Source organism: Mchenga conophoros, linkage group LG18, assembly GCF_057382185.1.
Source record: "Mchenga conophoros isolate Kocher_MC1m ecotype Shallow Benthic linkage group LG18, M_conophoros_male_GT1.1, whole genome shotgun sequence".
In the NCBI taxonomy this organism is placed as follows: Eukaryota; Metazoa; Chordata; class Actinopteri; order Cichliformes; family Cichlidae; genus Mchenga; species Mchenga conophoros.
Window position 1 is genome coordinate 9,389,033 of NC_140543.1, and position 27,376 is coordinate 9,416,408.

The following is a 27,376-nucleotide window of genomic DNA, read 5'->3' on the forward strand; positions in this document are numbered from 1 at the left end:
ACTCTGTTAAAGTCAAGATTACAAATGTATGCACTGTCCATCTTTCTGTACATGTGTACATGTGCGCGTTATAAAGAGAACATTGTACAAAACTTTCATTCTTAGCCATCTTAATGCCGTCGTAATCTCCTGTGATGAACGATTCAATGGAAGCGGGCTAGTGTGTTACTTCAGTAGCATTTCATAACATCAGCCTTCACCGCAGAGCTGATAATATGTTTTTAAACACTGACTGCCTTGTCTCTTGTACCTGTGCCCCTCTCTCCTCATCCAGCTCCACCGTCATCAGTGCTGAGGTCCCCTTCTCGCTGACAGTGGAGTGTCGCCCCTGCCAGAAGAAGTAGCAGCATTTCTCCTTCCCGGGCCCACTGCTCCTTGCCTCTGGGTTCTGCCTGCGACCAACTAGGGCCAAAATACAGAAACAGACAACAAAAGGATCAATAAACCACTCTAAAACTACTCTTTTCACTACACAACAAAAAACGTTTACGTCTTTTTGAGTGAGGTGGTGTTGTAATGAATTATCAGAGCTCACCTACCTGTTTGTGTGCCATAAAGCACACAAATGCAAAATGTCAAGTAGATCATTTTTACCATGTCAGAATATGACTAGAGACCAACCTGAGGTGCTGACCATGTACTTCCACTTGACCACATATGCGTCCCCCTCGTGGAACTGGCCTATGCTCTGGCGTGGCAGACGGCTGTAATCAAACTCCAGGATGTGCCAAACGTCCACAGAAACTGTGACGATCTCCTGAGTCCTCATGGAGTCCTCTGATTCCACTCGACCGTGGCCACGCCCGACATTCACCCCATCCAAAATCATGGAAACTGATGACTGCAGGACAGGCAGCATTAGGGTGGCATCGTAAGGCCGGCACTCTCGCCTTGGAGCCTCCTGGGAGAAAGATTGCAGATAGGATTAGAATCAAATGAAATGTTAAGATGTGATAGTGAAAACTGAGCCAACAGGCAAAATAAGGCACTTTGACACACTAATGCTTCATACAGCATCTAACCAAAGGCATATCCGCTCTAATTCCTGGTCCCAGTGTGTAATAAACTGTTCCTGACAAAATGAACTAAGCCTGACTGAGACAGCCCAACAAATAAACAGATGGGGAGATAAAGTCGATATATCAGGCTTCTCTGATGTGGATAATCTGTGGAATAAAGCTATTTATCCTCATACAACAAGAGCCTGATTTGCACCTTCTGCTCAGGTACAAGCTCGCAGCCTTCCTTTGGCGTTGGGGACTTTACTTCAGTCCAATCCACGAACTTCTCCTTGAATAAGATTGTCTCATTGTGCTCTGTCAGCCTGCCGAATATTGCCCAGTCAGGACGGCCCTGGCCCTTCCTGTGGAGAAGAGCGTGGTTAAAAAAAAAAAGAGTAAAAGGACGTTAAACTTCATGAAACCAAAAGCCTTTTAAAAACTAAGAAATAAAGTTGATCATTTTAAAACACTATGCATTTTTGGTGTTCGATTGAGGCCAGAAGTAAAAATGTGAAGCAGGCATGTGTATTCTCACCTGGGTATGAGTTTGTTGCAGCCTCCGGGGTCCAGAGGGTTCACGTCACAGCACGTGTAGTCAAACGTCCCGTTCCACAGGTGTTTAGCCAGCTGGAAGGCCACCTTCCTTTGGGCCAGAGTCACCTCTTTACCGTGCCACACATACACCTCACTGCCAAAATCAAACACCAAAACCTGCAGCACAGAAAGCACAACAACCACAGACACCCAGTTAGCACTGCTTCAAACTTAATAAAGCCCTTTTAAGTTACATATGGAGAAAATCATCTATATTATATGCAATAACACATGTAGTGTTGTTATATAAATCCCAGAAATAAGAAGTAAAATACAAAAAACTCAAAAAACAATCACTGCAAACATGTTTTAACCTCTGTGTTCTGTGGTGAGCTATATATAACTCACCACAGTAAATTTTACTAAAGCTTAAAGTTTGCATTTTGAGGAGCACGACTGCTTTGACTGACAGTCACTGAACTGGATTTCTCATATGAATTTGCAGCTTTATTCCCTTTTTTAAGCATTTTAATGGAAAAATCTAACAGATTATATGGTCTGCTGTTTGCTATAGACCAAGAACATCAAACTTATTTTATATCGAGGGCCTTATACAGCCCACTTTGAACTTAACCAGACCAGTGAAACTCTTCTTTCTGTCAATGTAAAAATGTTTAACTACACATTTAATCCCTGAGATCTGTTAATATGAGAAGTGCAATTTCAACAGTATTACTCGATTGTTCTATGTGATAAAGAAATGCTGTCGTATTAAATGTATGTCAACAAAATAAATAAATTAATATGTAAAATTATGGGAAAAGTTCTGGTAGCTTATTGACCAGATTATCCTGTAATTATAATGCAGAAAAATTTGTAAATTCATAGAATGATTTGTTTAACTGTGGACCTAGTCTAAAAAAAAAAACAAAAAGAAGAAGAAATTTTTCTAGTATAAAAAAACCCCTTTTCTGCAATTTAATTGTTTATTTTTTACATAATTACTCTGGCGCAGTATGAATAGATGTGGTGGAGGTATTTATCAGTAGAATAATATGTTAACTATGCTGAAAATACAATTAAAAGTCTAATAAAATGATTGTCTCCTTCACATTTCCCAAAGTTGCCCAGTGAGCTGGATTAGAGTCTTTGACATTATGTTTGACACTCTTGCAAGAGACAATCCAAGAAGTGCGTGCATCACTTTAGTGACTGAAACTCTTGCCCCTTTGTATGTTACTTAGTGCAAATTTGCAGGTGTCTGTGCAATATACAGTGGATGCATGCAGCTTGCCAACTAAGTGTAAGCTGATAGCTTGACGGTCTCCAAAAATAGTCCTTTCTAGCTCCAGAAAGTTAGCATAGGTTCAGTCCCTGTAAATTCAGGACAGTGAATCTCCAGCTTCTTTTTATTTTGCATCTCATATAAAGTTTGCATCAGAAATTCTTTCTCTGATCCACCACCACCACCTTCTAGACTCCAGAGAGTCCATTCATTATCTTTGACCTTCATCTACAGGTCTGCTTCTTATTTTTTTAGAAGAAACTTTGATTTCTTCCATGTAATATTTCTCTTCTGTAATACAGTGGTTTGCATTCTCGTGTGGCACATGTGACAGAAATGCTGAAAAGTGTCCCATTCACATGCAAACCAAAAATAAAGCTAAACTACACCAGTGATGAAATCCTATTTCCTCTCCGTTCATGAAATCTTTCCAAGTTCAGAAAGCGGAAACGTGAAATTCTGCTGAAAATTTAAAAGCAGCTATCAAAATTATAATGAGGCTTTTATAGATCACCTCCTTGGATGTCAGGAGGGAGCTGCGTGGGACCTTCCCCCACTCATCATCATCAGGAACCAGCTTATCATCCTGCAGTCTGAAAATACAGTTGGTTTCCACGATGGCATTCTCAAACTGCTCGTCCTCCTCTGCTGGACCCGCCGCTACAATTAAACATAGTAACCGAAAATGTTAAGATATTATCAACGCAAGTGTGTGCAGTGGTTCAAACGCACAGACAAAAGCTTATGTCTTACACTGATATGCCATCTGTCCACCGAGGACTGACCAGAACTCCTGAGTATCTGGACTCTGTGGGTTCACCCCTTCTTCGATGGTCTGCACCTGGTTCCCCCTGCAGCCCATGTCCTTATTTGTCTGGATGAACGTGGCCAAATCGTTTGCCTGCATTCACAAAAGAAAAAGAATCATCTTATCAGCTATTAAATATGATAGATTTCAGTTTCATGGGCTAGATTCTGTTTTAATCTGCATGCATAGACGTAAACATGGAGGCCAATGAAGTGTAAGCAGATGACAAAGAGGAAACTTTTTAATCCTGTGTGTGGATGTGGAATCTGAGCCTGGAGCGGTGTGGATGTTACATGAATGGTTTCCCTGAGAGAGTTTTCCAAACTTTTAGGATGTGGAGGCTCACTTAACCACTACTGTCAGCATCTCTTAACTTAACAAGGCTCTAGTAGAGAGACACAACGCTCAGCTCGCTCATCTCCCCGAGACAGAGTTGAGTTATCTTGGTGACGACTGGAGTGGTGTAAATTTTGGGTTACTGTTCAAACTAAGGTCAAATTAAGTGAAGAAAATCAGACCTGTATCTAACTTAGTAACACATACAGAAGCTGTGTCAATGATGATAAAAAAAAAGACTAGACATGTGATTTGCTGTTTAAACTGACAAGAATAAAGTAGATCTGAGTCGCATATAAAGAAAAATAAAGAGTAAATGTAGCCATATCCTCACCATGATGTTGATGTAGACAACAAATAAATTTAGCTTCTTAATTAATCCATTAATACCCCTCAGAAGTAAGAGGTGAAACTTCATAAGAATGTCAAATATTAAAGTCAACAACAAAAAAAGTCATACTAAAGAGATTTGGCCGACTGTTTCTTGGCTCTTCATGCATAAAATCACAATAAAGTGTGTAAAGATCACAGAGAAGGAAAACAAATGTTTATTAAAAACTGTCTAGACAGACGCCCTTTGGGAAAATGGAGAGGCTGAAAACGTGTTTGATGAGGAGCACAGATGGGCATATGTGCCAGTTGGTGTGTGCGCAGAGAATGAAAGTTAAATAATCAATGAATCTTTTTTTTTCAAACACCAGTATGGCTACTGTAGCTCTGACCACACCAGACAGAGTGGTAACACTCACCTTCGCCTTCTCAATAACGTTTGAGAACTCTCCCATCCAAACAAAGCAGTGCTCTGGAGTGACCAACAGGAAACAATCCCCGCTGTTCAGAGACGACGCTCTGGGCTCCACTAGTCTGGTCTGAACATGACGACGACCTGCAAGAAATATGAAGCCACTTTAATTCATTTTCTCCGTAGATTTATCATAGATGTTCTGCTTGAGGCAAAACTTGTGTAGCGCCTTTGAGTATTTTACAAGGACAGATGGAAACGACAATTTGTGTGACCCTTGTTTTCTTATTGGTGGATTATCACAGGAGCAAAAGCCTGACTACACGTTGAGATGACCAAATCAACATATGAAAAACAGACTTATTATTCACAGATAGCTGTTGATGTATCATCATTAAAATGCAGATTACAGCCTTTAAAAAAGATTCTGTTTTGTATACAGCAATTTCCCCTTTTGTTTGTTGCTGTACATACAAAACTCAATATTTTATAATAATAGTATTATTTATTTATTATTCGGGGCATGACCACTTTTGACTTTCTTGAGGCTACCAACCTAGGCGCCTACAGCAAGATGTCTGCTTCACCTCAATCACTTCATGTTTAAATCACTGAACTGAATACTGTGAAACATTAAAATTAGGGGTGTGGTTGCCACAGCAGGTGGTGGTGCTGACACAGCTGAGAGCTATCTGCTAATTTAACCCTCTCAGTGCCTTTTGAAGCCTTATTAATACCATTACATTCAATTGCTGAAATTGCAGAGTTTTCAAGGAAAGTCTAGGATTTATTAGCAGATCCCATGTTTGTGACACGCAGGTACACAGTTTATGGATGCAGTTTATGATGCAACAATATGACTTTCATATAGAACACTAACTGCAGTATGAACCTAAACATTAACAGCCAGTTTCTGAAAACTAAAGGTAGTTTTGGCTGCTCATTTTTCCCCAAGGAGAGGGCTTCCCATATTTGATATGGCACAGCTGTTACACCAGATTCGTCTCTCCCATTTATTCAGATTTGGGATCAGCACAAGGCTGGGTTTGTGTCTCCTCCTGATCTTAAACTAGGTAAAGCAAATGTGTTAACCCCTACCCCACGGTGCCACTAGACCTAGTTTTAGACTAAATGAAGAATGAATGAAGCTCTCATTTAAAAGGTTCTAGTCCAAGATTATGTTTATTTCATGTCTGGGAGCTGGAAATGACACAGCATTAAACAATGGTAGACAGGTTAAGACAAACACACAATATAAGCGAGTTTTCACCTTTGATCTGCATCAGCATGATGTTCTTGTACGGCACAGCGCTGTTGTTAGACATCTGCTCTGAGATGTTGACGCTGCGCAGACTCACATTGCTGAAGTTTTCTTTACTGGCCAGACCTGCCAGAGCAGCCTCGGAGTATTCTGAGGTTTTATTCACTGAAATGAGAAAATACACACTTTATAAAAACAATAAAGGCCTACTGGAATAAAAATTAATAAATAACTATAATAACTGTTTCATTAAACATTAAAGTAATAAAATCCCTGCAGAAAAAAACGTCTGTATAAATGGGTCACGCTAATTTGCAGAGGTTAAAAATCGATGTAGTTTTGTTGGCTCCAAACAACAATAATGTTTCCAATTTTGCTGTTGTTGCTTTTTTTATTACACACCCCTCTGTTATTTAAACAATAACAGAGGGGCTCTATTAAGTCTTCTGTTCTACAAACTCCTAAACACAGAGTAATGTTCTTACTCGTCTTCTCGGATTTCATTCTCTTGCTTTCCAACTGTGCCACGTTAAGTCTCTGCTCTGTGTACTCATGTCGGATGTCCTCTCGAGCTGCCAGCATCTTCAGAGGGTTTTTAGATGACTGAACGTTTCTAGAAGGACGAACTGAGCGCTTGTGCTGCACCATGGCTGAAGTCAGCCTAGTCAGGAAGAAAAAATGAGTATGAGTACAATGGAAAATAATTACCAAGAGGCCGATGATGTATAATTAGAAGCTTTTTTTTCTTACTTGGGAGCCTGGGAGCCAAATATGCTGTCAAAATCCTCGCTGATGTCAATCCTGGTGGGCATGCGTGGAAATTCAGCGACACGCCTGTAAAACTTGGAAAAGATCTCATCATCCAGCTTCATCACTTCCTTCACGGCCTTCTCAGTCACTGTTATAGTGGTTTCCTGCAAACCTGCCACTGAAAAAAAAACAGTTTAAAATAATAAGGATGCAATCTATACAGATTCTTTGAAGGTAACACTGCAGAGTGTTGATATTTTTGGGGGATTGGCACTAAAAATGCTTTTAAAATGAAATATATTCCTAAGCTGAGGTCAAAGTCACTGCGGATGTACTTACCTTTGCTATTCAAGCGCCCCAAGAAGCTTTCCAACTTGTCAAGCTTCTTATCTGACTCCATGTCCGGCCTCGCCTCAATTTCTGGAAGACATAATTCAAGTTTTAAAACAACAGCTGTGATAAGATTGAGGTGCTCTCATTACGTTCGTTTCTATCCCTGTATTTTTCTGGACTGCTTTTACATTATTCACAGTTCAAAATGATCCTTATTTATCATATACTGGGCCTTGGCATAGTCTCTTAGTTCCTCCTCTGTTTAGAAGCTGTTTTAGTGTCTCTCCCTTTAAGCCAACGCTCTTCTGCTATTTGCATACAAAAATTGTGAACAGTAGGTAGGTGAGGCTGTTGTGTTCACAGGATTACCTGCTCTCACTGATATTCTGGATAAATAGCAAACCTAGAATAGTCTAAAGTTTCTGTCTCATACTTGTACATAAACTGGCCTACGTATTTGAAACTTTGGCCATATTCAATATGAGGATCCACCAAGTTATTTTAAAGTTATAGTTGACAGAAAATAAAGGAAAACATATCAGGACCCCTTAAAATTTTCTTAAAGTAATTAAATTAAACACACAAGTTCATCCAGCTTTTTTGTGTTTTGTGCCGTTATTACTGTTTTTAAGTTATTAGCTGATATTTTTTTATGAACTTTAGGAATTATTTTTAAATCCATCAGCTTCTGTAAACTGCAAACTAGTTTTTTAAAAGCTCTGACAGCGATTTCTCTGGGGTGACAGTGATGACTTGCAAATCTATCTCACCCTCTTGTGGTTTGTTGACAGCTGGCATGCTGCTCTTCAGCTTGGTGGAGACAGGCGACAGTATTGGGCTGATAACGGAGGAGGAGGCTGCCAGGCCTGCAGACACATAGACACAAATTTAGAGCAAGCGATGTAACTACTACATGAACCTGCTCACAATCAGGTCTTTGAATTTTTCTTTAATGCCTGTGAAAAAAATTTTTGGCATCAGAAGCCAAGTGCATCTCTACATTTCGACAGCCAGTGTCACCAACTAAGTCAATGCAGATTTGTAAATAGCACTAGAGTCCAAATACATCCATTTTTTTGGGTGCGTACTGTTGCTTCAAAGTCTTTTTCTATAGCATTTTTAAACACCACCCCAGTCACCCACCTTTCTTGACCATACGTGCAGCCACTGTGTACTGGGTGGAGTCATTAGCTGCTCCTTTGCCCTTTGCCTTCCAAGCATCCTCCCGAGTTGAAATCATCTGCTTCCTCTCCTCAATGGTCATCTGGGCTTCAATTTCCTCCCCCGTCTTCTGCACAGACATGTCAAATTATCAGATTATGAATGATTATTAGGTTAAAGTGTCAAGCCCTGCATGAAAAGCAATCATCTCTACACAATGAAGCTAACTGTTAGTCTTCAATTCAATATATTTCCAGCCATGTAGGACTTGTTCTTAATAAGATTAAAACATAAAACAAATACATGGAAGAACTGCATCACCTCTGTAGCTCCAATTCACTGCTTTGTTCCCAAAGGCGCAATTATTCATGTAGTAACAGTATCAAACCAAGCAGTTATAAAAAGATTGGATGCATTCGAGCATGCTAGGTGCATTGCTATATATAGTCTACTGTATTCCTCAGTGGAAGTGATGGCTGTACACTCGTGTTGGCGTAACCAAATCAATTTCAATAACGCAGAAAGTGCTCAACACATGAGTAGCTGCAGACCAAGCAAGAACGATAAGACTCCAGTACATGCTGCCTGTTTGAGCATGCTAGGCGCATGACCTTACCTGACTATGATGGTCAATATACTGACACTTTTGGCCAAGGGAGATAGGAGGAGAAAAGGTAGAGGAGAAGACAGGCTCCTGAGGATGTAGTAGTGGGTGGAAAATCGAAAGACAGGAAAGGAAACGAGGGAAAAACGATGAACACAGAGGATGACAAACGATGGATGCAAAGGAAAGAAGACCAAAGCCAGAAATCGGGACTGCAGTTTGACTATTAAACAGTAAACATGACGCTAATTTAATTTTACCTTTAAAACATGCCGGTTTTAAATATTCATTATTCATTTAAGAAATGACAAAAGTCTTTCAAAAGAATTAAGGAAGTTTCACTGTCTCTAAATAAAACACTCCAAAATAAAGAATGCACTTACTTTTGTTAAAGGTTGCTGAATACATTTATGTTTACTGTTAGTAACAAGGCAACAAATTGCAAAAGCCGCTTCGCCCAGGAGAAAATTACATTACCTGTGCAATGAAAACGTAAAGCTTAAAGGAACCCCGTCTCTTTCAATCTCGTGGGTCTTAACATGTTGCCTGTTCACACTGTCAAACATGTGCGGTATATTTTTACTGGTTAAAAGTTGAAAATATTTAACACATATTTTGATCTGCAATGTAAACTGGTTGCACTCCATATTAGAAGCATCATAAAATGTTAAAGTGCTGCTTTTGGTTGCAATTTCCAGTAAAAAGGAAACATGTAGAATTAGTTTTCAAAGCCTTCCTGTTGCTAGGAAGAGGAGAAAGACGGAGGAAAGTGCTTGTGCGCAAAGACAAAGCATTTGATGCATTTAGTCAACTAAAAGATCTGCTGATCATAAAACCAAACACTGTGTCTACATTTTTCTCGCACAAGGAGTCTAACTGGCCTCTGATAACGACCAAAAATAGATGCTGTCTTGCTGCTGCTGGATTTGTACTGCAGCACTTTCTTTTGTTTTTCTAAGGTTTTTAATGTGCGTAACAGTGGTTTCTTTATTGTTAAATGTTGTTATACTTGTTTGACAGTTGCCACAAGACACAAATAGAATTTCCAAAAGGGCAACAAACATTAAATACAAATTATTGCTAATGGAATCGATCGAGAAAATCAGAATATATAAAACTGCCGTCTTCTAGATCGGCAAAGAGGAGCTATGCTGCACAAACACAGATATTTCCGTATTCTCTTCGTATCGCCTCTGTGAACATCATCATTGTGATATACAGTTTGACTAACGCCCATTATGTTTTCTTCTTTGCTTTCCTTGTTAAACTATTTTCAGGTTTAAATAAAAAAGGTTGTAAAAAAGGTTGAATATCAAACATGTCCATGTCATAGAAGGAAACAAAAATTGCAACCAAACACTACAATCTTAACAACAATGGTGGCTACGAGTTGCGGGAATTATTTTTAAATTTTACAACAAAATACAAAACTATAAAAGACATTCACAGTGTATTTTATTTCAAACTCAAAAAATATAATAAGCCACATATCTTCATACCATGGTTCGTTAAATATAATATATTGGCATTTAAAGCAGTTTCTTAGCCAACCTGTGGAGATGTGACTTGTGCAAAGTGAACTCGTGATTGCTCATCAAATGCTATAGTATTTCTGAGCATGAGCACTTTACTTAAGAAGTGCTTAATTAAAATATTTAGAGCCCCAATGAGTTTATATAATCTAGTATTAAGACCATGTGTTAAATGTTAAATATTAGATGTTGTTAGAACATCGACAGACCAGCAGATTCAGGAAAAGCAAAAAGCAGCCTCGCACAACATCCAAACAAAACTGTGACAGGAAAACAGAGATCCCACGCCAAGCTAATAACCAACAGGTCTTACCCACAGCTGTTCAGACACAGACAGAGAGGAGTCCTGAACAACCACCCCTTCCTCCTGAGGGGTTAAACACAGGGGAAGTACACGTCAGAGTGAGGGGGGGCTACTGCTATTGTTGCTAATGGGTTTTAGGGGCGAGATCGCCTTAAGGATTAGCATCCAGCGTTTAAGCAGGCGGTTTCAACTCACAGAATACTAATTTTGAGTGTACGAGCTGCAGGAAAGGAGTCCTTTAAAGTGCCCTAGTCCCAAATCCCAAAATTAGAACTTCTTTGAGCTTATAAATGTCTTTCTAGCTGCTGTTTAAGCCAACAGAGATGCATAAATACTTATAAGAGATTCCCAAAATAACTCTTTCTGTCAGATAAGCTTTCAAGTATTACCTCTCGAGGTTTAAGTCAAACTTAGCCTGAAGCTTCCCCGATTGTGTTAAAATTCATTTGTAATAGCCCAGACTGCTAATTCTACAAGCAGAACGAGGCGTATGATTTAGTGTTTGCTGTCTGAGGGCTGGATGCCACGCTGGTCGGACACCACTGCGCTCAAACAACAGATGGGCTAAAGGGAATGAAATGAAAAGGAGCACTTAACTGAAAGAGAGGGGGGGCAGAAGCTGGCATGGTAACGATGAAGGATGGGGAGGGAAATGAGGCACTGGTGTTTACTATGTTTAACAAAAACTGTTAGAGCAAAGGCTCTGTAAAAATATACCTGAAGCTAAATGAAAAGCGGATATAACACTTTTCTGAAACAGGGGATTAAATTTATTCCTATTATTTGGTTTCATTTATATTGGTCATGTCATGACATTTTCTGCAAACATTTAAGACAAATGTTGTTTTAAACCACAATCTGTTGGAACTCAAGCGAGAAACCTGTGCCCACTTTACTTAAATCTCCAGGAAATGTAATCCGTGGAGAATGACCTGCCAGTCATATTTGAGCACACACAGTTTTATTCACAGCGATGTAGAAACCACAAACATTTATGCGAGGAGACAGGTTTTAGTGCAGTTTCTCTACATACAGTGCGCAAGAACCAGCCCAGTGTATCTGGGAAGCACGACAAAACTGCAAGTCAGCCGCACAGTTAGTTAATGGGTCTGACTTAATCAAATAAATTAATAAATATAATCACAAAAGTGTTAACTGCATAAATGATAATTTATTTTAATGCTGGATACTGGAAAGAGAGATTTAATTTTCACTATAATTTTTTTTTTTTTAAAGCTACATTTTGTTTGGTACTTTCTTCTTTAGCTTAGGTTTAAATTTGCCAAATCAAATATGACTCACTCTAAATGTGACCACAGTGAGGCTTCACAGTTGTTATACTGTATACACAGTAAAGACTAACCTTCTTCTGGCTGGTCTGATCTGTTTCCCATGGCTGAGCTGGCTGCTCAGTGGATGCCACTTTAACCACTTCCTGTTTCTTATTGATCCTGTTCCTCCAGTCCTCCTCACCACTCTTCTTCAGCAGTGCCACTCTGACATAAGACAAGAGATAATCTTTTAACAGGCAAAAATTAGGCTTTTAATTAATATCCTATACTTATTTTTAAAAAAAATCTGTGTTCTGTCATTGGACAGTGCCTTGTAAAATTCTTAGGGCCAAAGTCCAGAAGCCAATGGGTAACCTCCACGTTTACGATGGCTAAATCCATATATGTGTACAAAATGACAATATAAAAATACATGGAAATAAAAATATTGAGATAATGGTGCTTTTCAAATTTATATATAAATATGTTTTACATATTTGTGCTTTTAGTTCAAATCATAGGAAAGAAATCCTTTCAAGGGAGAAAATCCAGACCAGAGACCTTTTGCTGCAAACACAACTATCACAGTTTTTCTCGATTGCTTAAAAACTATAACCAATCTTGTGAACCCAAATTTCAAATTTTAATGCCACTTTCCAAGAAGCACACCCATTTCCCTGAACTATAAACACGATGCCCCTGCTTTACCACATGAGTCAGATGTGGTGAACTGTAAAACTACACACAAATCCCTACATTTGTCAGTGCTTACACCATGTGGTCACTTAGAAAGCACTAGCAGTCAATTAACTCACATCAGCACAGCTTTAGCTCAAATAGCACATAGTTAACGAAGTGGAAACACTATGAGTCAAAATGTATCACACACCAATCAGAAACTTTAATGGATAAACAAAAGGGCCCAAGTCAGCTCATTCAGGTTTGAAACAATGGATCCAAAGACATGCAAAGGAAGAGGTCCAGGAGCAGTAGGAGAAGGTGGTCTAGGACACCAGGGAGGAGGAGGTGGAGAAGGTGGAGGAACATAATTGGTTATTGGGCTATTGTAAATGTCCCTGGTAAGCGTGGAAGGAATGTCACTATGTGCGCAGCTATCAGCCAACGAGGGATACTCCACCGCCATCTGATTCTAGGACCCTATAACACTATGCTTCTCCTTGCTTTTCTTGATGGTCTGAGACAACATATGTTTCAGCGGGACTGCAGGTAACCAGCACAGCCAGAGAAGCCTCACTACGTTGTTGTTTGGGATAACGTCAGCTTCCATCACGCTGCTATGGTTCATGACTGGTTTACCAATAACCCAAGGTTTTCTAACATCTTTCTGCCTGCATACTCTCCCTTTCTAAACCTGATAGAGGAGGTATTTTCGGCAAGGCAGTGGAAGGTGTACAACACCTTATGTCCTCCTCCAGGCCGTGAAAGACGCCTGCCTAGACATATCAGTAGATGCATGCCAGGGGTGGATCAGGCATGCAAGAGGATTTTACCCCCGCTGCCTAGCTAGGGCCAATATAGCTTGTTATGTCGATGAGATTCTCTGGCCTGACTCAAACCAAAGACAGGATGCTGAGGTGGAATAATGTTTTTGGTGTGTATTGTACTGGATGGTACATGAATAAAAATGTCCCACTGTATGTACATTGGTTGCGTCTTTTGTGTTCATCATGTGAAAAGGTTTTTGAGGGGAAGAACCACAAGCAACATAACTTGCCAGTTTTGGGAATACTGTTTTACATTTATTGCACCAATGTGTACGACCATTTTGTCGTGCATGTGTTTTTGAGGCCGTGTGTGTGATGTCTGTAGTCAAAGTTTGGTTTTTCAGCAAGAGCAAATGGTTTTGAGTATAGAGCTTCATTTTGACCTGACAATACGATGTTTGGGAAATTGGGTGAGAAGTTATGGATTTGTGTTTACTGTTTTGAAAATACAAGGCATAGTTTCAAGAAATGTAACAAAGGCCTCCAAAGACTGCATGAGGAGCCCTGATAACGAATGGCTGAGGGGTAAAGGAAAGTATGTCATAATCTCCTCTCCTTGTCTGGACAGGGCAGAAATGAGGGCATTAGGAGGAATGTGCAAACTCTCAGGGGACTCTAACAGTCCACTCAGCTCTCTGCCAGCTGTGAAACACAGTGATGCTAATAATGAATCTCTCCCACCTCCATGGATGTGAAAGAGTTAAACAAACCTATATACGGCAGTGAAGGACACACAGTCTTATCAGGTGCAACACTACAATGTTAGCAAGCTTTGGCTTTTTTGACTCAGCCAGCAGAAAAGAATCAAAATCTGATCTTTGCTGGCATTTAATTTTACACCTTGTAAAGAGCCGAACTCTGATTGGATCCAGAACTTGTGAATCCACTTTGTAGCCTAGCCAGTGTTGCTAGGCTACAAGCTTTAAAGAATTATTTTCTTTGTGAATTTTCATTCACCTAAAGGATCCCAGTCACGGTCATGCGTGCCATTGTTTGTATTCCATGTTTGGCAGCAAAGCCTTTGAAGGTATTTATATTCAGAAAAAAATTAGTTTCAGGTCTTTTGGTTACACTGCACTTATTTAATTTATGTGAAAAAATGGTTTTGTATGGTTACTGAACCAATTTCACTAGACATAATGAGGCATAACAACAAACACGGCAGCAATAGACTTCGCATTTTATACCAGATATTGTTTCTCAAACCTGAGCATGTTTTTTATCTCCAAAACAGCTGCCCAAATAAGCGCTCTGAGGGATTACCACCATAGAGTTTTGTCGTTATGAGGAGCAGCACCTTCCAGAGACCACAAATCGTAATTTTGGAATTGAGTACTAATTTGCTTTTGGGTGTTGTTTTGGACATTTTAATCATATCCTCTACATCTTTTTTCCCCCTCTGCTTTTACATCTACAACAAATAAATAAATCTATAAGTAAATCTGCACTAGATGAAACCTTCAGCTGTCACTCACCTCTCCTTTATGGACATCTGTTTGCTGGACATGCCGTCAGACAGCTGGTCTCCGGACTCTGTGGGGGACAGCAGGTCCCCAGAATGATCACTGTGTCTGCCCAAGTCCTCGATGTGTTCCAGGGGCAGGGACTGGGACTTGATGAGCGCCTGGGGCAAGGACTGAGGTTTGGGGGGGGTCTGAGGAGGCACCTGGGGTTTGAGCTGAGGCTGCGGTGCTGTCTGCTGGTAAGGCTTAGGGAGAGGTTGGACGAATCCCTGAGGTTTGGGCTGGATTTGTGGCGAGTGATTGAAAGGCTTGGGATATGTTGGTGGGGCCTGGGAGTACGACTGGGGCTCGATGTATGACGGAGGTTTGGGTTGGTTTGGAGGAGACTGCTGTGTGAAAGGTTTAGGGAGGGTCTGGGGAGGCTGAATGACGGTCTTCTGCTGCTGTTGGCTGCTTGAAACGTGAGACACAGTCCTGGATGACACTTTAGCTATCAGTGGCCTCAGTGACGCGTGATGATCCGGCACATCTGGGAGAAAAATAGAATGCAATAGTGTATATTAACTAGGGATGGGTATCGTTTAGGTTTTATCCGATACCGGTGCCAAATCGGTACTTTTGAAACGGTGCCGGTGCTTAAACGGTGCTCGAACCGGTGCTTAAAGAACGGAGAACACAAAATTGGTCCAAAAACCTCTCATGTTCAGCTGTTTTTTTTTTGTAAAAAGATAACAATGTGTGCCTTTTCTGCAGCTATGTGGCATATATGGCATCACTCTTGGCTGGAAGCAGTGCTTAAACAATGGAAAAAACACAAACTTTGTCCAAAACCTCTCATGTTTAGCTGTTTCCCACTTTTTCTTTGGTCATTTTAGCCTTTTTGGCCAGGGTGAAGGGAGCATCTGCCATCAAACAAGAGGACAGCCGCATGTAGCTATGATGATGTTTGCTAGTTCACCTTACATGCATTAATGTAATAACGTGGTTAGCGTACGCAACGTAAATTACACACGAACAACATGAAGCTACTCATGCAGAGAAGAACGGCTGCTACTGCTGCATCATCATCCTCATCATTTCTGCTACACTGGCAGAGCTAGGGGCCAGGACTCTATTCTTCGGGTTTTTGGGGGATGTTGCTCCGGGTCCGATAACTGGCAACCCACCCGACATGCACGGTGTGAGGTCTCGCAGCAAGCTATCAAATACGGCGCATTTCTGGGCTTTAAAAAAAAACGCTATGCGTCGCCAGCTGTTTAATCGGATTCTTGGTGTTACCTCCTTTGACAGTATCACAGTATCAGCTTAAAGCACTTGTTGCAGGCAGCTGAGTTTGCATATTTTGCTATGAAGTACAGCCAGAATTTTGACTGCTTCGCCTTGGGCATTTTTAATCTGTGGCTCTGCTCTAACAGAACGTACGTACCTGGCCCCGCCTACTATCCTCGGAAACGTAAAATGATTGGCTAAAAGTGTATCACAGCTCAGGAAAAAAAAGCACCGAAATAAAGCACCGAAATGTGCGCTGCTTTTCGGTCTGGTTACTACCGTTTATGTCAGAACCGGTGCCATCATGGCACCGGACACCGGTACCCATCCCTAATATTAACTGATCAAAATTACAGATATTTACATAAAAGATTATGTGCCACAGGCCTTCCATCAAAACCTGTTGAAAAAATATTAAAAAGATAACTTTTCCAGATGTGAAAATATGGAAAATATGTCCCACTGTGATTACACTTGTTTAAAATCTGAGAGGATATGATACCTCTGGAAATTCCTCAGATGAGCTTGCTGTGAGATGACACTGTTTACCACTTCATCCCTGTCCGTGCAAACAATTTTTGGTTTTACAATAAATGGCATGCAAATTTTTTTATACTTTATATATACAATGGTTACCATTTAGAAGTTTTTAGTAACTCTTTTCAACAGAAAATTGCTGAGTGGGAGTGAACATGGATCTGTTTGGGAACTGGGTAAAATTCAAATCTTTTCAACAGCCTGAAATACAACATTACACCTTTCATCTTTTCAGACTTCTACGTTCTCAGATTTCTTTTTCCAACCAAAGGCAAGAATTAAAGCATTTCTATGTTCAACTTTTATATACAGTCTATATCTTGAACTAAGACTTTTCAAACTACATCTGGTTCAGCAGTATTTTCAATAGTCCCACCTTAATTGGTGTTAATGCGGTGAAACAGTGTAGATGTTAGCAGTGTTTTGAAGTAAAAACATATTAGCATGGATGCAGGAGCCCTAAAAGGTAAAACTAAATTAAACTAACAGAAAAGTCAAAGTCAACTTTTAAAACGCACTGTGTGGGTGTAGCATTAGTTTAAAGGCTCTTTAAAATCTACCTTTCACTTTTTGTTTGTTGGCTGATGAATTTAGGGAAGCTCCATCTGATATTTTAGTGCTGGGTTTATTGGAAATGACCACATTGTTCTTTTCACTGAACTGATTATAATTTTGTTTGTCTCTTATAAATTTGAATATATCAAAACGTTCCTGAAGCATTTTTTTGAAAGAACCCTTTTTTGCAAACAATCACAGTGTAAATACTCCGATAATTATCTGGAAATGGATTCATGTGTTACTAAACACGAAGATGAGGTTACCATATATCTGTTTGTGCACCAACTCCGTGAAATGCATGCATGCACACAGGGAAACGATTTTGTCGGATTTAAGTTCGAGTCACATAGTTGCAGACGTTAGAAGACACGTTCACCTCAATATTTTGAGCAAAAACATTTTTCCCACCAATGAAAAATGCTTTTGTTAACTTGTTACTCTGCAAGTTATATGTAAGAAGAAGAAGCTTTGAGCAACTTTTTGAATATGTTTTGTTGCTAGTGTGCTATCTTATCTTTCTGCCTGCCTGTGTTTTCACCCTCAGAAACATATCTGAGATGCACACGAATATCCTCTGAATCACCTGAAAGCACAGATATACTTGACATACTTTAAAGTGTGCACAAAGTTTTGAACATGGGTATCTGAGCTATTAAAAGAAACGTAATTATTAATGTGAGCAGGTGACAAATGGCCCTTTGGGCAAACAAAAACAGAAAAGCCTGATATGACACTGTTAGTTCATTACACTCTCTGGAGCGAGGCAAAGTTAGGAGGGCAGCAAAGTAAATCTATATGTATGTTGACTCAGCAGGGATAGCAGGAATAATATTACACTGGAAATATTTTTGAAAGCAGCACAGAATACCAGAGAGCCTCGCTGCATTACAGTGCAGTTTTCTGTTTCTTTTAAAAAATGTCCACTATACTGATACAGAAAATAAAAATGCTGCATAGAAAGTAAAGTGTGAGATGATCAGGATTTCCTGCAGGGAGGAATCCCAGACTATCCCCACTTAATGTGTATTAAATATACTGTGGAGATACCTCACAGTATGGTGAAAAACTCTGGCCACAGTCAGAAGGACAACTACACAGTAGGCTTAACATGTGTCTTATTAAGGCTTTTAGGCATGTTGTGGTATTTCCCCAGTGAATCATGATAAGCTCGTATAAAGGATCTTACTATAGTGAAGATTTACTCATGCAGAAGTAAATAAGGCTATAGCCTGCAGACAAGCCTTCCATTGTGTCCCTCTTGTCCTCTACCTGCTTTATTTAAGTGTCCAACAATTGCTCTGCACTCTCTCAATGAGGGCTTTCATCTCTGCATGTACTGTTTGTGTGCATGCATGGGAAAGGACCACCCCTGGACACTCTGTGCATTAGTACATAAAAACAGGTCAGGCCTATTTTACTGTAGCATGTGCACAGCTAAGCCACAGGCGTAATGTGGTGCAAAAGGGATGACAGCCCTTGTAGAGGCCACAGCAGTGAGGAGAGACAGTTCTATATAAAAATCTTAGCTGATCAACAGCATGTTAGGAAAGGGCTTCCTCTTTCCAGACAAAGAAGCCACGAGGTAAATTCATGGAAAAATATGCTAATTAGATGCAGTCTCAGACGCCTCTCCCTCTCTCTTTCTGTATCAGCCAAATCAAACACCCCCAGCTGGGACAAGTGTGTGTGCAGCCAGCAAAAACCAATCATGCGTGGGAGCATGCTGCATGAGACAATGAGGATAATGAGAGCAGCCCCTTCCCCAGACATTTCTCCTTCTGTCTTTTTGTCATTTCCATTTTGTCTTTTCTTTTTGCCCCTTCTATTTTTATATCTTTGTCCATCCTTCTCTCAATCCCCCCACCCCCTGCCCCCACCCACCCACCCATCACCCCAATTATCTCCATCTCTTTATGTTATAATCAACAGAGAAGCTTCCTACCTGAGACCGGGCCACTGCCTCTCTCCTGCTCATGTGTGGAGGAACTGTGCGCTGCTGCAGCCTCCCTCAGGTAGCCTCCTTTTCCTCGTCCTCCTCCCTCTGTTCTGTCTCTGTTCTCGTGGGAGTCTCCGTCTGCGGCTCTCCAGCTGGGCAGAGACTCTGACTCGCCCCCCCACAAAGAGGGCTCGGCAAAGTGCTGAAGCCGGGGATGCTGCTGCCTGTCGTCTCTGTCCCTGTCGGGGGAGTGCCGCTTACCCTTAATGCTGCTGCCTTGGCCGGCTTCTCTGGCTCCTCCCTGCTGTCTTTGCCTCACCTCCTCCTCTTTCGGTGCTCTCCGGCTCTCCTCCTCCTGCCTGTGATCAGTTGAGGAGGTGGGAGCAGGAGGGGCCCCAAATTTCTCCTGGCTCTCAGGGAAGGGATGAGGGGAGGAGTTGAGCTCAGACTCTGGGTGGCCTGGGTCCCCACTCTGGGTCATGGAGAAGTACTTCGGCGCCCTCTCCTGGTGAATGCTGTTGCTACTGGAAGCCTGTTGTTGGGCAGGGATGTAGGTGACGGCAGTGGACTTCTCTAAACGGAGACCATCATCATCACCGGCAATGCTGCCTGACGCCTTGGTTACCATGGCGATGGAGGCCTGGGAGGTGACAGCTGCCACCGATCGAACCAGGGAGGCTGACAGGGGCTCCAGTTTGATCTCGCCGCTATTTTTCAGCTGCAAGAACAGCAGGAGTCGTGTGAGAAAGTCGGGACACAAAAGACAGAACAACAGAAGAGGTGAAGGGATCGATATGAAGGGCGGAGGACGTGAATACAATTAAAGCAGACAAATTAGAACTCAATGGAGGGACAGGTTGCAGAACGTAGGCCTATGTGGATGTGATGGTGAACAGACAGACGACGGGATGGCAAAGAGGCCAAAAGGTAGGGAAGAAACATGTGGACTGTTGAGAGGAAGGAAAGCAGCAATCACAGCACAACTGAAGCCACAGCAGTAGCTGTCATTCACACAATTACCTGATAATATACATCTTAGCCACGTCGTCATACTTAAACACAGCTCAGTAATTTCCTTTTAATTAGGTTCATACTTCCATTTTTGTTAACCAGTGTGGCATCATGGAGTGATCAGTGCAGTGTAGGGTCTTTACCTCACAATTTAAAGCACCTCAACCATTGTTGTGATTTGGAGTTGTATAAATAAAATTGAATTGAATTAAAATGCACCTGAAATTCTTGAGCAACAAGAAGTTAATGAATACAGACACCCTAATACTTTAAAGTACTGGAGCATGATGAGCTAAAAAATAAAGCTGGATTTAAAATTTGACACTTGATTTGAATCTTTCAAACAAGAGTCAGTCAAAGGATTAGTTAGAAACACACACTGTATATAAAAGACAGCCAACCGCAAGTACACACTTTCCCGATGACTTCCTGACACAACAGCCAAGAGTTTTTGTCTCCTGCTGGGAACAACCTGAGGCTCTTTCGCTTGTTAGGCCAAAGTGTAAAGCACTACACTATGCAGTTTATCTTTAATATGTCATCTGTGGTTAGGAATTAAACTTTAAAAGCCAGAAAAGTGCATCAAAGCTGTATTGATGTTATCTCCTACATTGTGTAGTTTATGTCTCTTCCTCAAGGTGCTCCAGCACAGGTAGCTTATACATTTACGGAAATAACCAGTCATCAATAACATGCTAAAGCTCCACACCACTACAACACACTGATTTTGTTTGCAATTCAAGGTCTCACCAAATTTTGTACACATTCAGTATCACATCTATCCACATACTAAATCCACAGGTAAGCATTTCTTTTGCAACAGAAGTTACTTCAGGACTAAACAAACTAAAGAGCTGTATTTGCTTGCATTTGAATATCCCATGCTTGTTATGCAGGGAACAAGCATGTCCCAGAAGCAGCAACCATTAAAAAACATAGCCACAGATAACAAAAAAACTCAACCGGAACTTTTAATTACATGCTGTTTTGCAAAGAGTACACACATCTAACATTGAGGCAAAATATAATTCATTTTTAACCGACACCAAAAGCCACTAGACACAAACACTGGCTTCTAGCAGGACCTGATCAGATCAGTCCTGGCGGGATTTTTCAATGCAACCAATCATAAGCTCCACAAATGCAGCAGGGGTCTTACATGTTCCTCCTGACTGGTCTCTAAGTCACCATTGCACACCGCAGAGGTTACTGCCAGCTCATCTTCCTGTGTGGAAACCAGGTATTGACTATGACTCACTGCTGAGAACATGGTGGAGATAAAGTCGACCTTTTATAAAATATCTCAGCGTGATGTCAGGTTATCTTTGTCAGAGGATGCCGGGGAGGAACGTTTTCATTTTTCACCCTTACTAATATATACAGTATTATAAAATTCAGGGTAGCTCTGGAAACAACAACATTAATGTGATAAATGAAAATTGTGTCAGGCTTCCCATTTGTGGACTTCTAGTCATTTGTGACATATGGAGGCTAGTAAAGTTTAAAAAAACACAAGTGCAAAATAAACTCTGTGACCTTTTTTGTGCTATGTAAAAGTCATCCCTCTGCACAGAGAACCACGTCAGCTGTCGCTAAAGCACTGAGGCAAACTGTTCGTGGTGCTCACTGCAGTCACTGGAAGTAACCTAAAAGTAAAATGTTTGCAGGTTTTTCACAAATCTTACAGCAAAGAAACTCTAGATGATCTATTGTTCATTCTAATTAAATTACACTTTTGTCTGCACATCAGAAAATTGTTAACCTCCTGCAGAAATTTGCTTTTACTCTAGAGCTTTTGTGATAAACAAGAATATCATTCAATTCATTTTATCACTACTTACACAATTTCATTGTTGTTAGTTGTAATTGTTCCCTTTGTTTGTTTTCAGCCAATTTTCTCTGCTTTCTTTGCACTTTTTGTTGAGCATTGCAGTCTTTCATGTTATTTCTTTCAGTCTCTTTTCTATATACTTCTACCAATTTTTGTGCCTTATTTTATGTCTAATCCCACGTCAGTTTTGAATAAAACAAATCTAATTATAACATATGTATTGCACAGAGCTTTGCTCATATATGTTAGAAGAAAAGTAGAAGAAGTAGTAGTGGTCGTTAGGGATCTTTGTATATTGACATTGCAAAAGGTGAAATTATTGTACCTTCTTCACCTCTCCCTGGGTGATAGGTTGAGTCTGAAAACGAGCATTAGCTCTACGCTGGCGGGTGTCCCCTCGAGTCCCCTCACCAGTCTTGCCTGTAGAATGGGCGAGGCGGTTGAACAGGGCCATTTTCTCAGACAAACTGAGCGTGGAAAGGTCTGGCTCCTCTGGGACACCTTCCTGGCCATTTACCTCCACCTCTGCAGTGGAAGCCTGAGCTGGTTTCTGGTGCTCCTGGCTTTCCTTGTCCTGCTCCTGGACTGTTGAGCCTGGCTGAGAGGAACCCTGAATGCTGGGGTAGAGACAAAGGGATGTCAGTGACTGATTTAAAAAAATAAATAAATGTTTACTTTAACCTGGGACATTTTTATACTACAGTGATATCTGCCTTTGACTTGGATTAAATGGAAAATTGTGCCACTGAAAGCACACAAAAATATTTCTTTGAGTTAATAGAGTAATAATTGTTAAAAAAAAAAAACAACAACAACAAAACATTATTATAGAGTTTCAAATTTGCTTTTTGATACTTTAACCACCTGCAGAGTAGCATCCTTAAAGTCTGCTTTTTATATACTTTATAAGTTTACCTGATGAGTAAATGGCTGTGGCAGCTGTGTCAGATTACAGTCACAGCAACAGAGGCATAAGCAGATCAGCCCACAGATGACTGATAATCATATAATGCAGCTGAATGTTTGCAGTAGTGTGCTGAGTTAAACCTGGCCTGGTAAACAAACTGCAAGACACGTGAGCTCACGCTTTAACCTTTCTGGTGATATGCAACCTTTTCCTTCACCGAGGTTTGTGACCTGCATGTGAAAATCACTGCAAGAAGCAGTGATGCTTGGAAACTGAATGTTTAAAGTTCTGAATGAGTTATTGTGTAAGCAGTGTCTTCTATCTCGTATAAGGTGCACACAGCAAAGAAGCAGGACATGAGGGGGGCAGAAATAACAAGGTAAGGTGAGCTGGATGAGCACATCAGCACTGCAACCAGGAGAGGGAGACAGAGATTTATTAACCGCAAACAACATGGCAAATTAAATAGGAAAGGGTAGTTAGAAACTAGGTGTGGTTGTGGGTTTTAGCTTTATTTAGAGCACAAACATCATGCAGATCTCTCCAATTCATATGTGTGGATGTCATTCAATGGAGGGATTTGCTTGAAGCAAATGTAAGGGTTGTTCATGTGCAGCTTTTCAGGCTATCTTTTTGCTCTCTTTTGTTCTTTATTCTTGTTTACTTCTTGGACTGAAGTCGACCTGCTCCTCCTAACCTAATTTGGGACTTATCCAGAAAAGCTCAATAGCACGTTTTATTGCCATTTTTCTCTTAATGTCTTATTAAAGACAATTTGTATTTTACTACCTGCGTCTGACTTTTCCTGCTTTTGGACTGTTTTATGAACGAACGCACCCAAAAGAACCCCCAATATATCAGTAAATTCTTGGATAACATAAATTATTCCAGTTTATAAATTACCCCAATTCTCTAAGTGCATTATTAAAGAGTATTTTTTATTATTATTTTTAATCAAGCATAATGGCTAGATGCCTTCAGTGCTAAATATAATTTTTTACTATACATTGTAACGCACCCTCTTCTCTATAAAATTCATAAATTTATTTTTATGCTGGAAAACATCCCATTTCTCCCTTATGTCGATGCTGCTGCCCTGTGTTACCATCTTCTGTTTCAACCCATCCACCACCCCAGCATCCACCCTTTTGGGTCCAGGGAGATATTTTACACATCACCAGTCTTTATATACTTGTCTGAGCAGAGTTGTTTGACTAAGTACATTAATATCACACGTACACTCAGGAAAACATCAGAGCCCACCTGATGCTAGTCACACTGGTGCTGCCTACTCTGGATCTGGACACATTATCTAGATTACTGTGGAAAACCGGAGGTTGTGAAGATGTGGCAGGATCACTTAAAGTGGAGAAAAGGACATATATATATATATATACAGAAAAAAAACAGTGAAATTAAGGTGATGGAAGGCAGAAATAGAAGTGTCTTCAGATGTGTCAAAGAGAAAGGAAGAAAAAGACAAGAGAGGCACAGAAAATTACAGATAGGAGCAGAGAAATGACTTTTAAAAATGAAGGGAAGGAGTAAAGGAAAAGACAAGCTTCAAAATGCCCATCTACCTTGAAGCATTGACCACCTCCTTGTTGGTGACAGGCTGTGTGTGTGAGCGGTCCTGAACTCTTCTCAGACGTCTTTCTACAGCCGCATTTCGTGAGCGTGGTTTGGGAACACCACCCTCCAATGTTCTTTCAAGTTCCTGTATCAAAACAAAACGTATACCTGTTTCAACCTCCGTGTATACTCAGATAACTCACCAAAGGTGATCTAAGCCAAATTTCAGCTTTTGAAACTATGATTTTAAAACGGTTTAACAGCATTAATCCTGTGTTATGAATAATTTACCCTGAAGAGAGACCTCTTTGCAGCCACACTCATCTTAGCTCTCTCATCCAGTTTTTCTTCATCTGCTTTTAAAAAGGAAGAATTATGTTATATGCATAATTATATATTGCAAAAGTTGTGAAAATTTCCTTAAACAGTTTTTAAACTAAATACATTTTCTCTGATAGACTGTACTCGCCTTCAGCATCCTGTAGTTGTGAAGGGCTCAGACGAGACCTGTAGAAGACATAAAAATACATCATTCCTCTGAATTTATACCATATTTCATTTAATCTTTTGACCACGGGACCATAACCTTATGGCCGGTGCAGAGTCATGCTCTTTCATGCCATTCTGTGTTTTTTCCTTTGTCAATGGACTTGTTATAAGGAGTTCCTAGTACAGAAACCTCCTCTTGTACCTATCAGACTCCAAACGCTCTGCAGATGTGATGGGCTGGGTCCTAAACCTCTCCGACATTCGACTGTCTCCTGGAGTGATGTAGCGCCGAGGTCTGCGAACACCCCTGTCCCGATCACTGCTGCTAGACGGATCTACTTCCACAGCTGAGAGATCTACTTTAGTAGTCTCACTTTGGAGGAATGGATGAATTTGGAAAGTGTGACGAAGACAACAAAAAGGAAAAGTACATTTAAACCAATAATAAAGATAGTTGGTCTTGTTTTTTTAATTTAACATATTACCTTCAGACGCACTTGGGTTAAAAAAATAAAATAAAAGCAGACACACAGACCTAACTGCAACACAAATATAAAGGTCAGTTACTTGATGGTAACATGCAGCTGTGACCCAACTGTCAAAACAGTTTGCAGAAATGTAATGAAACACAACAGTATTTCACACCTTCCATGCCACATAAAATGCATCACCATTATTTTCTCAGATTGCCACTGTATTATTTATTTGCACCAGCTTATTAATGCACTGTTAGACAGTTATTTAGCAATGCAACACAGAGCCCATGCTCAGTGGACCTACAATTCTGGTTTCCGGTTTGCATTTTCCAGATAAGAGTGTCGCAGCTGTGCCACTGACACCCTTGTGTCCAGGGTGCCCGTCTCCCCGTTAGCCATTCCTGGTGCAGGGCCGGTCCTGGATGCCTCTCTGCCGATGTCCATACCATACAGGACAGCATGCTGGCTTATACCTATATCTGACATGGAGCGGGTTCGTGTCTTGAGTTTGGACCCTCCACTCATCTCCGTGCTTCTGTGTCTGGCCTGAGGCAAAGAGGAGCCCTTCTGGAGGTAGGCTGAGTTAAGCCTCTGGTGCCCAGATGGAGCCTGCTGCTGCTGCCTGTGATGCTCAGACTCCTGGTGTATTTGGGGATGTTGTTTCTCCTGGGAGTCTTGCTGTTGACGTACAGTCTTATGTCTTTGTAGCTCCAACTCCTGTTGTCTTTGAGCCTGTTGTTGTCTTTGACTCTCCACTTGCTGTCTCACGTGGTCATACTTATGTTGCATTTGCGGGTCTTGTTGTTGAAGTTGTGCAGCATGCTGTCTGTTGTGGTGCTGATGCATTAGAGGCCCTGCTTGCTGAATTTGGGGCTCTTGATAGCATATAGGGTCAGAGGATTGATGCTGTCTGGGCTGCGATGATCTAAATGCTCTTTCCTCTAGGCCGTCATGGCCAAGCTCTCTCCTCCATTCTCTGATCCTTTCAACATTTCTCTCCCTCCCCCTCTCCCTTGGTCTCTCCCAATCCCAGTCTTCCTCACCTCGACTTGCCCTCCTTCGTTCTGGACTTTTGTTCTGCCAGTCTGCATCTTCATGTCGTCCCCTATGTGTGTCATCCACACTCCTTTCCCTTCGCCGTATCTCTGAGGGCAACACAGCTTTCCTGCTCTTTAACAGGCCCTCTGTTTGGACTTCTTCCTTTAGGGCTTGCCTCGCTTCCAATCGTGCCTCCCTATGGGCAGCATAGATTTGGTCAGAACTAACTCTTCTTCGTGGTTGTACTTCAGGGGGTTCAGAAGGTCTGGCACTTGGTTCTAATGGAATCATGGCCAAATAGGGCTGAGAGTCCATAGCAGGGCCAGAGTGTTGGTAGTCGGAGTTCGAAGTAGGGTAGGGTATTTGCCCATGAATCGGATGGTAGCCTAGGCTGTGCTGAGGCTGGGGAACTGTCCTTTGCTGGGTGGGTTCTGAATGCTGTCGCTTATATTGAGCTGTGCTCCCTTGAATACGATGTCTGTTATCCTGGTGCCTATCAGGACTGCAGTCAGGAGGCCTCTTGACAGTTTCATCCCTGGACAATCGTTCCCTTACTCGGATTCTTGGAAAAAGGAATGCACAAGGGAAACTGAGCTTCCAGTTCAATTTGAAACTACTATTTCCTCTAAGCCCAAAACTCAACTCAAACACAAGGGTATATAAGTTGTAATCCAGAGTTCCACTAAAAAATAAATAATAAATAAATAGAAATAGAAATTAAAGCCCTTACCCAATTTACTCTGAAGTTTGTCTCTACCTGACCGGCCCTCTTCCATATGCACATTAACAATTTGCGATGATCGCCTTCACTTTCACCATCAAAATTGGCAACTCTTCAACTTTATTTAAATTTTTGGGAAGC

General features: G+C 41.0%; 1 protein-coding gene across 21 annotated transcripts in view; it reads right to left on the reverse strand.

The window, feature by feature from the left end:
• LOC146553192 (supervillin-like) overlaps positions 1 to 27,376 on the reverse strand; it is a 57,155-nt gene that overhangs the window by 8,402 nt on the left and 21,377 nt on the right. For 7 of the 21 annotated variants that reach the window (XM_085255325.1, XM_085255312.1, XM_085255329.1 and 4 more), the window contains 26 exons: positions 25,781 to 27,076; positions 25,203 to 25,373; positions 24,981 to 25,018; positions 24,803 to 24,867; positions 24,520 to 24,656; positions 24,203 to 24,298; positions 22,358 to 22,649; positions 21,361 to 21,426; positions 19,197 to 19,908; positions 14,903 to 15,419; positions 12,015 to 12,147; positions 10,661 to 10,714; positions 8,828 to 8,905; positions 8,194 to 8,341; positions 7,821 to 7,916; positions 7,057 to 7,137; positions 6,718 to 6,895; positions 6,453 to 6,628; positions 5,977 to 6,132; positions 4,714 to 4,850; positions 3,574 to 3,721; positions 3,335 to 3,480; positions 1,537 to 1,712; positions 1,216 to 1,363; positions 622 to 901; positions 251 to 402 (listed from right to left, as the gene is read on the reverse strand). In XM_085255325.1, coding sequence (XP_085111451.1) covers positions 251 to 402; positions 622 to 901; positions 1,216 to 1,363; positions 1,537 to 1,712; positions 3,335 to 3,480; positions 3,574 to 3,721; positions 4,714 to 4,850; positions 5,977 to 6,132; positions 6,453 to 6,628; positions 6,718 to 6,895; positions 7,057 to 7,137; positions 7,821 to 7,916; positions 8,194 to 8,341; positions 8,828 to 8,905; positions 10,661 to 10,714; positions 12,015 to 12,147; positions 14,903 to 15,419; positions 19,197 to 19,908; positions 21,361 to 21,426; positions 22,358 to 22,649; positions 24,203 to 24,298; positions 24,520 to 24,656; positions 24,803 to 24,867; positions 24,981 to 25,018; positions 25,203 to 25,373; positions 25,781 to 27,076 — 5,677 coding nt within the window. The remainder of the gene's footprint in view (positions 1 to 250; positions 403 to 621; positions 902 to 1,215; positions 1,364 to 1,536; positions 1,713 to 3,334; positions 3,481 to 3,573; positions 3,722 to 4,713; positions 4,851 to 5,976; positions 6,133 to 6,452; positions 6,629 to 6,717; positions 6,896 to 7,056; positions 7,138 to 7,820; positions 7,917 to 8,193; positions 8,342 to 8,827; positions 8,906 to 10,660; positions 10,715 to 12,014; positions 12,148 to 14,902; positions 15,420 to 19,196; positions 19,909 to 21,360; positions 21,427 to 22,357; positions 22,650 to 24,202; positions 24,299 to 24,519; positions 24,657 to 24,802; positions 24,868 to 24,980; positions 25,019 to 25,202; positions 25,374 to 25,780; positions 27,077 to 27,376) is intronic. The other 14 variants (XM_085255314.1, XM_085255310.1, XM_085255324.1 and 11 more) reach the window with 12 other exon arrangements.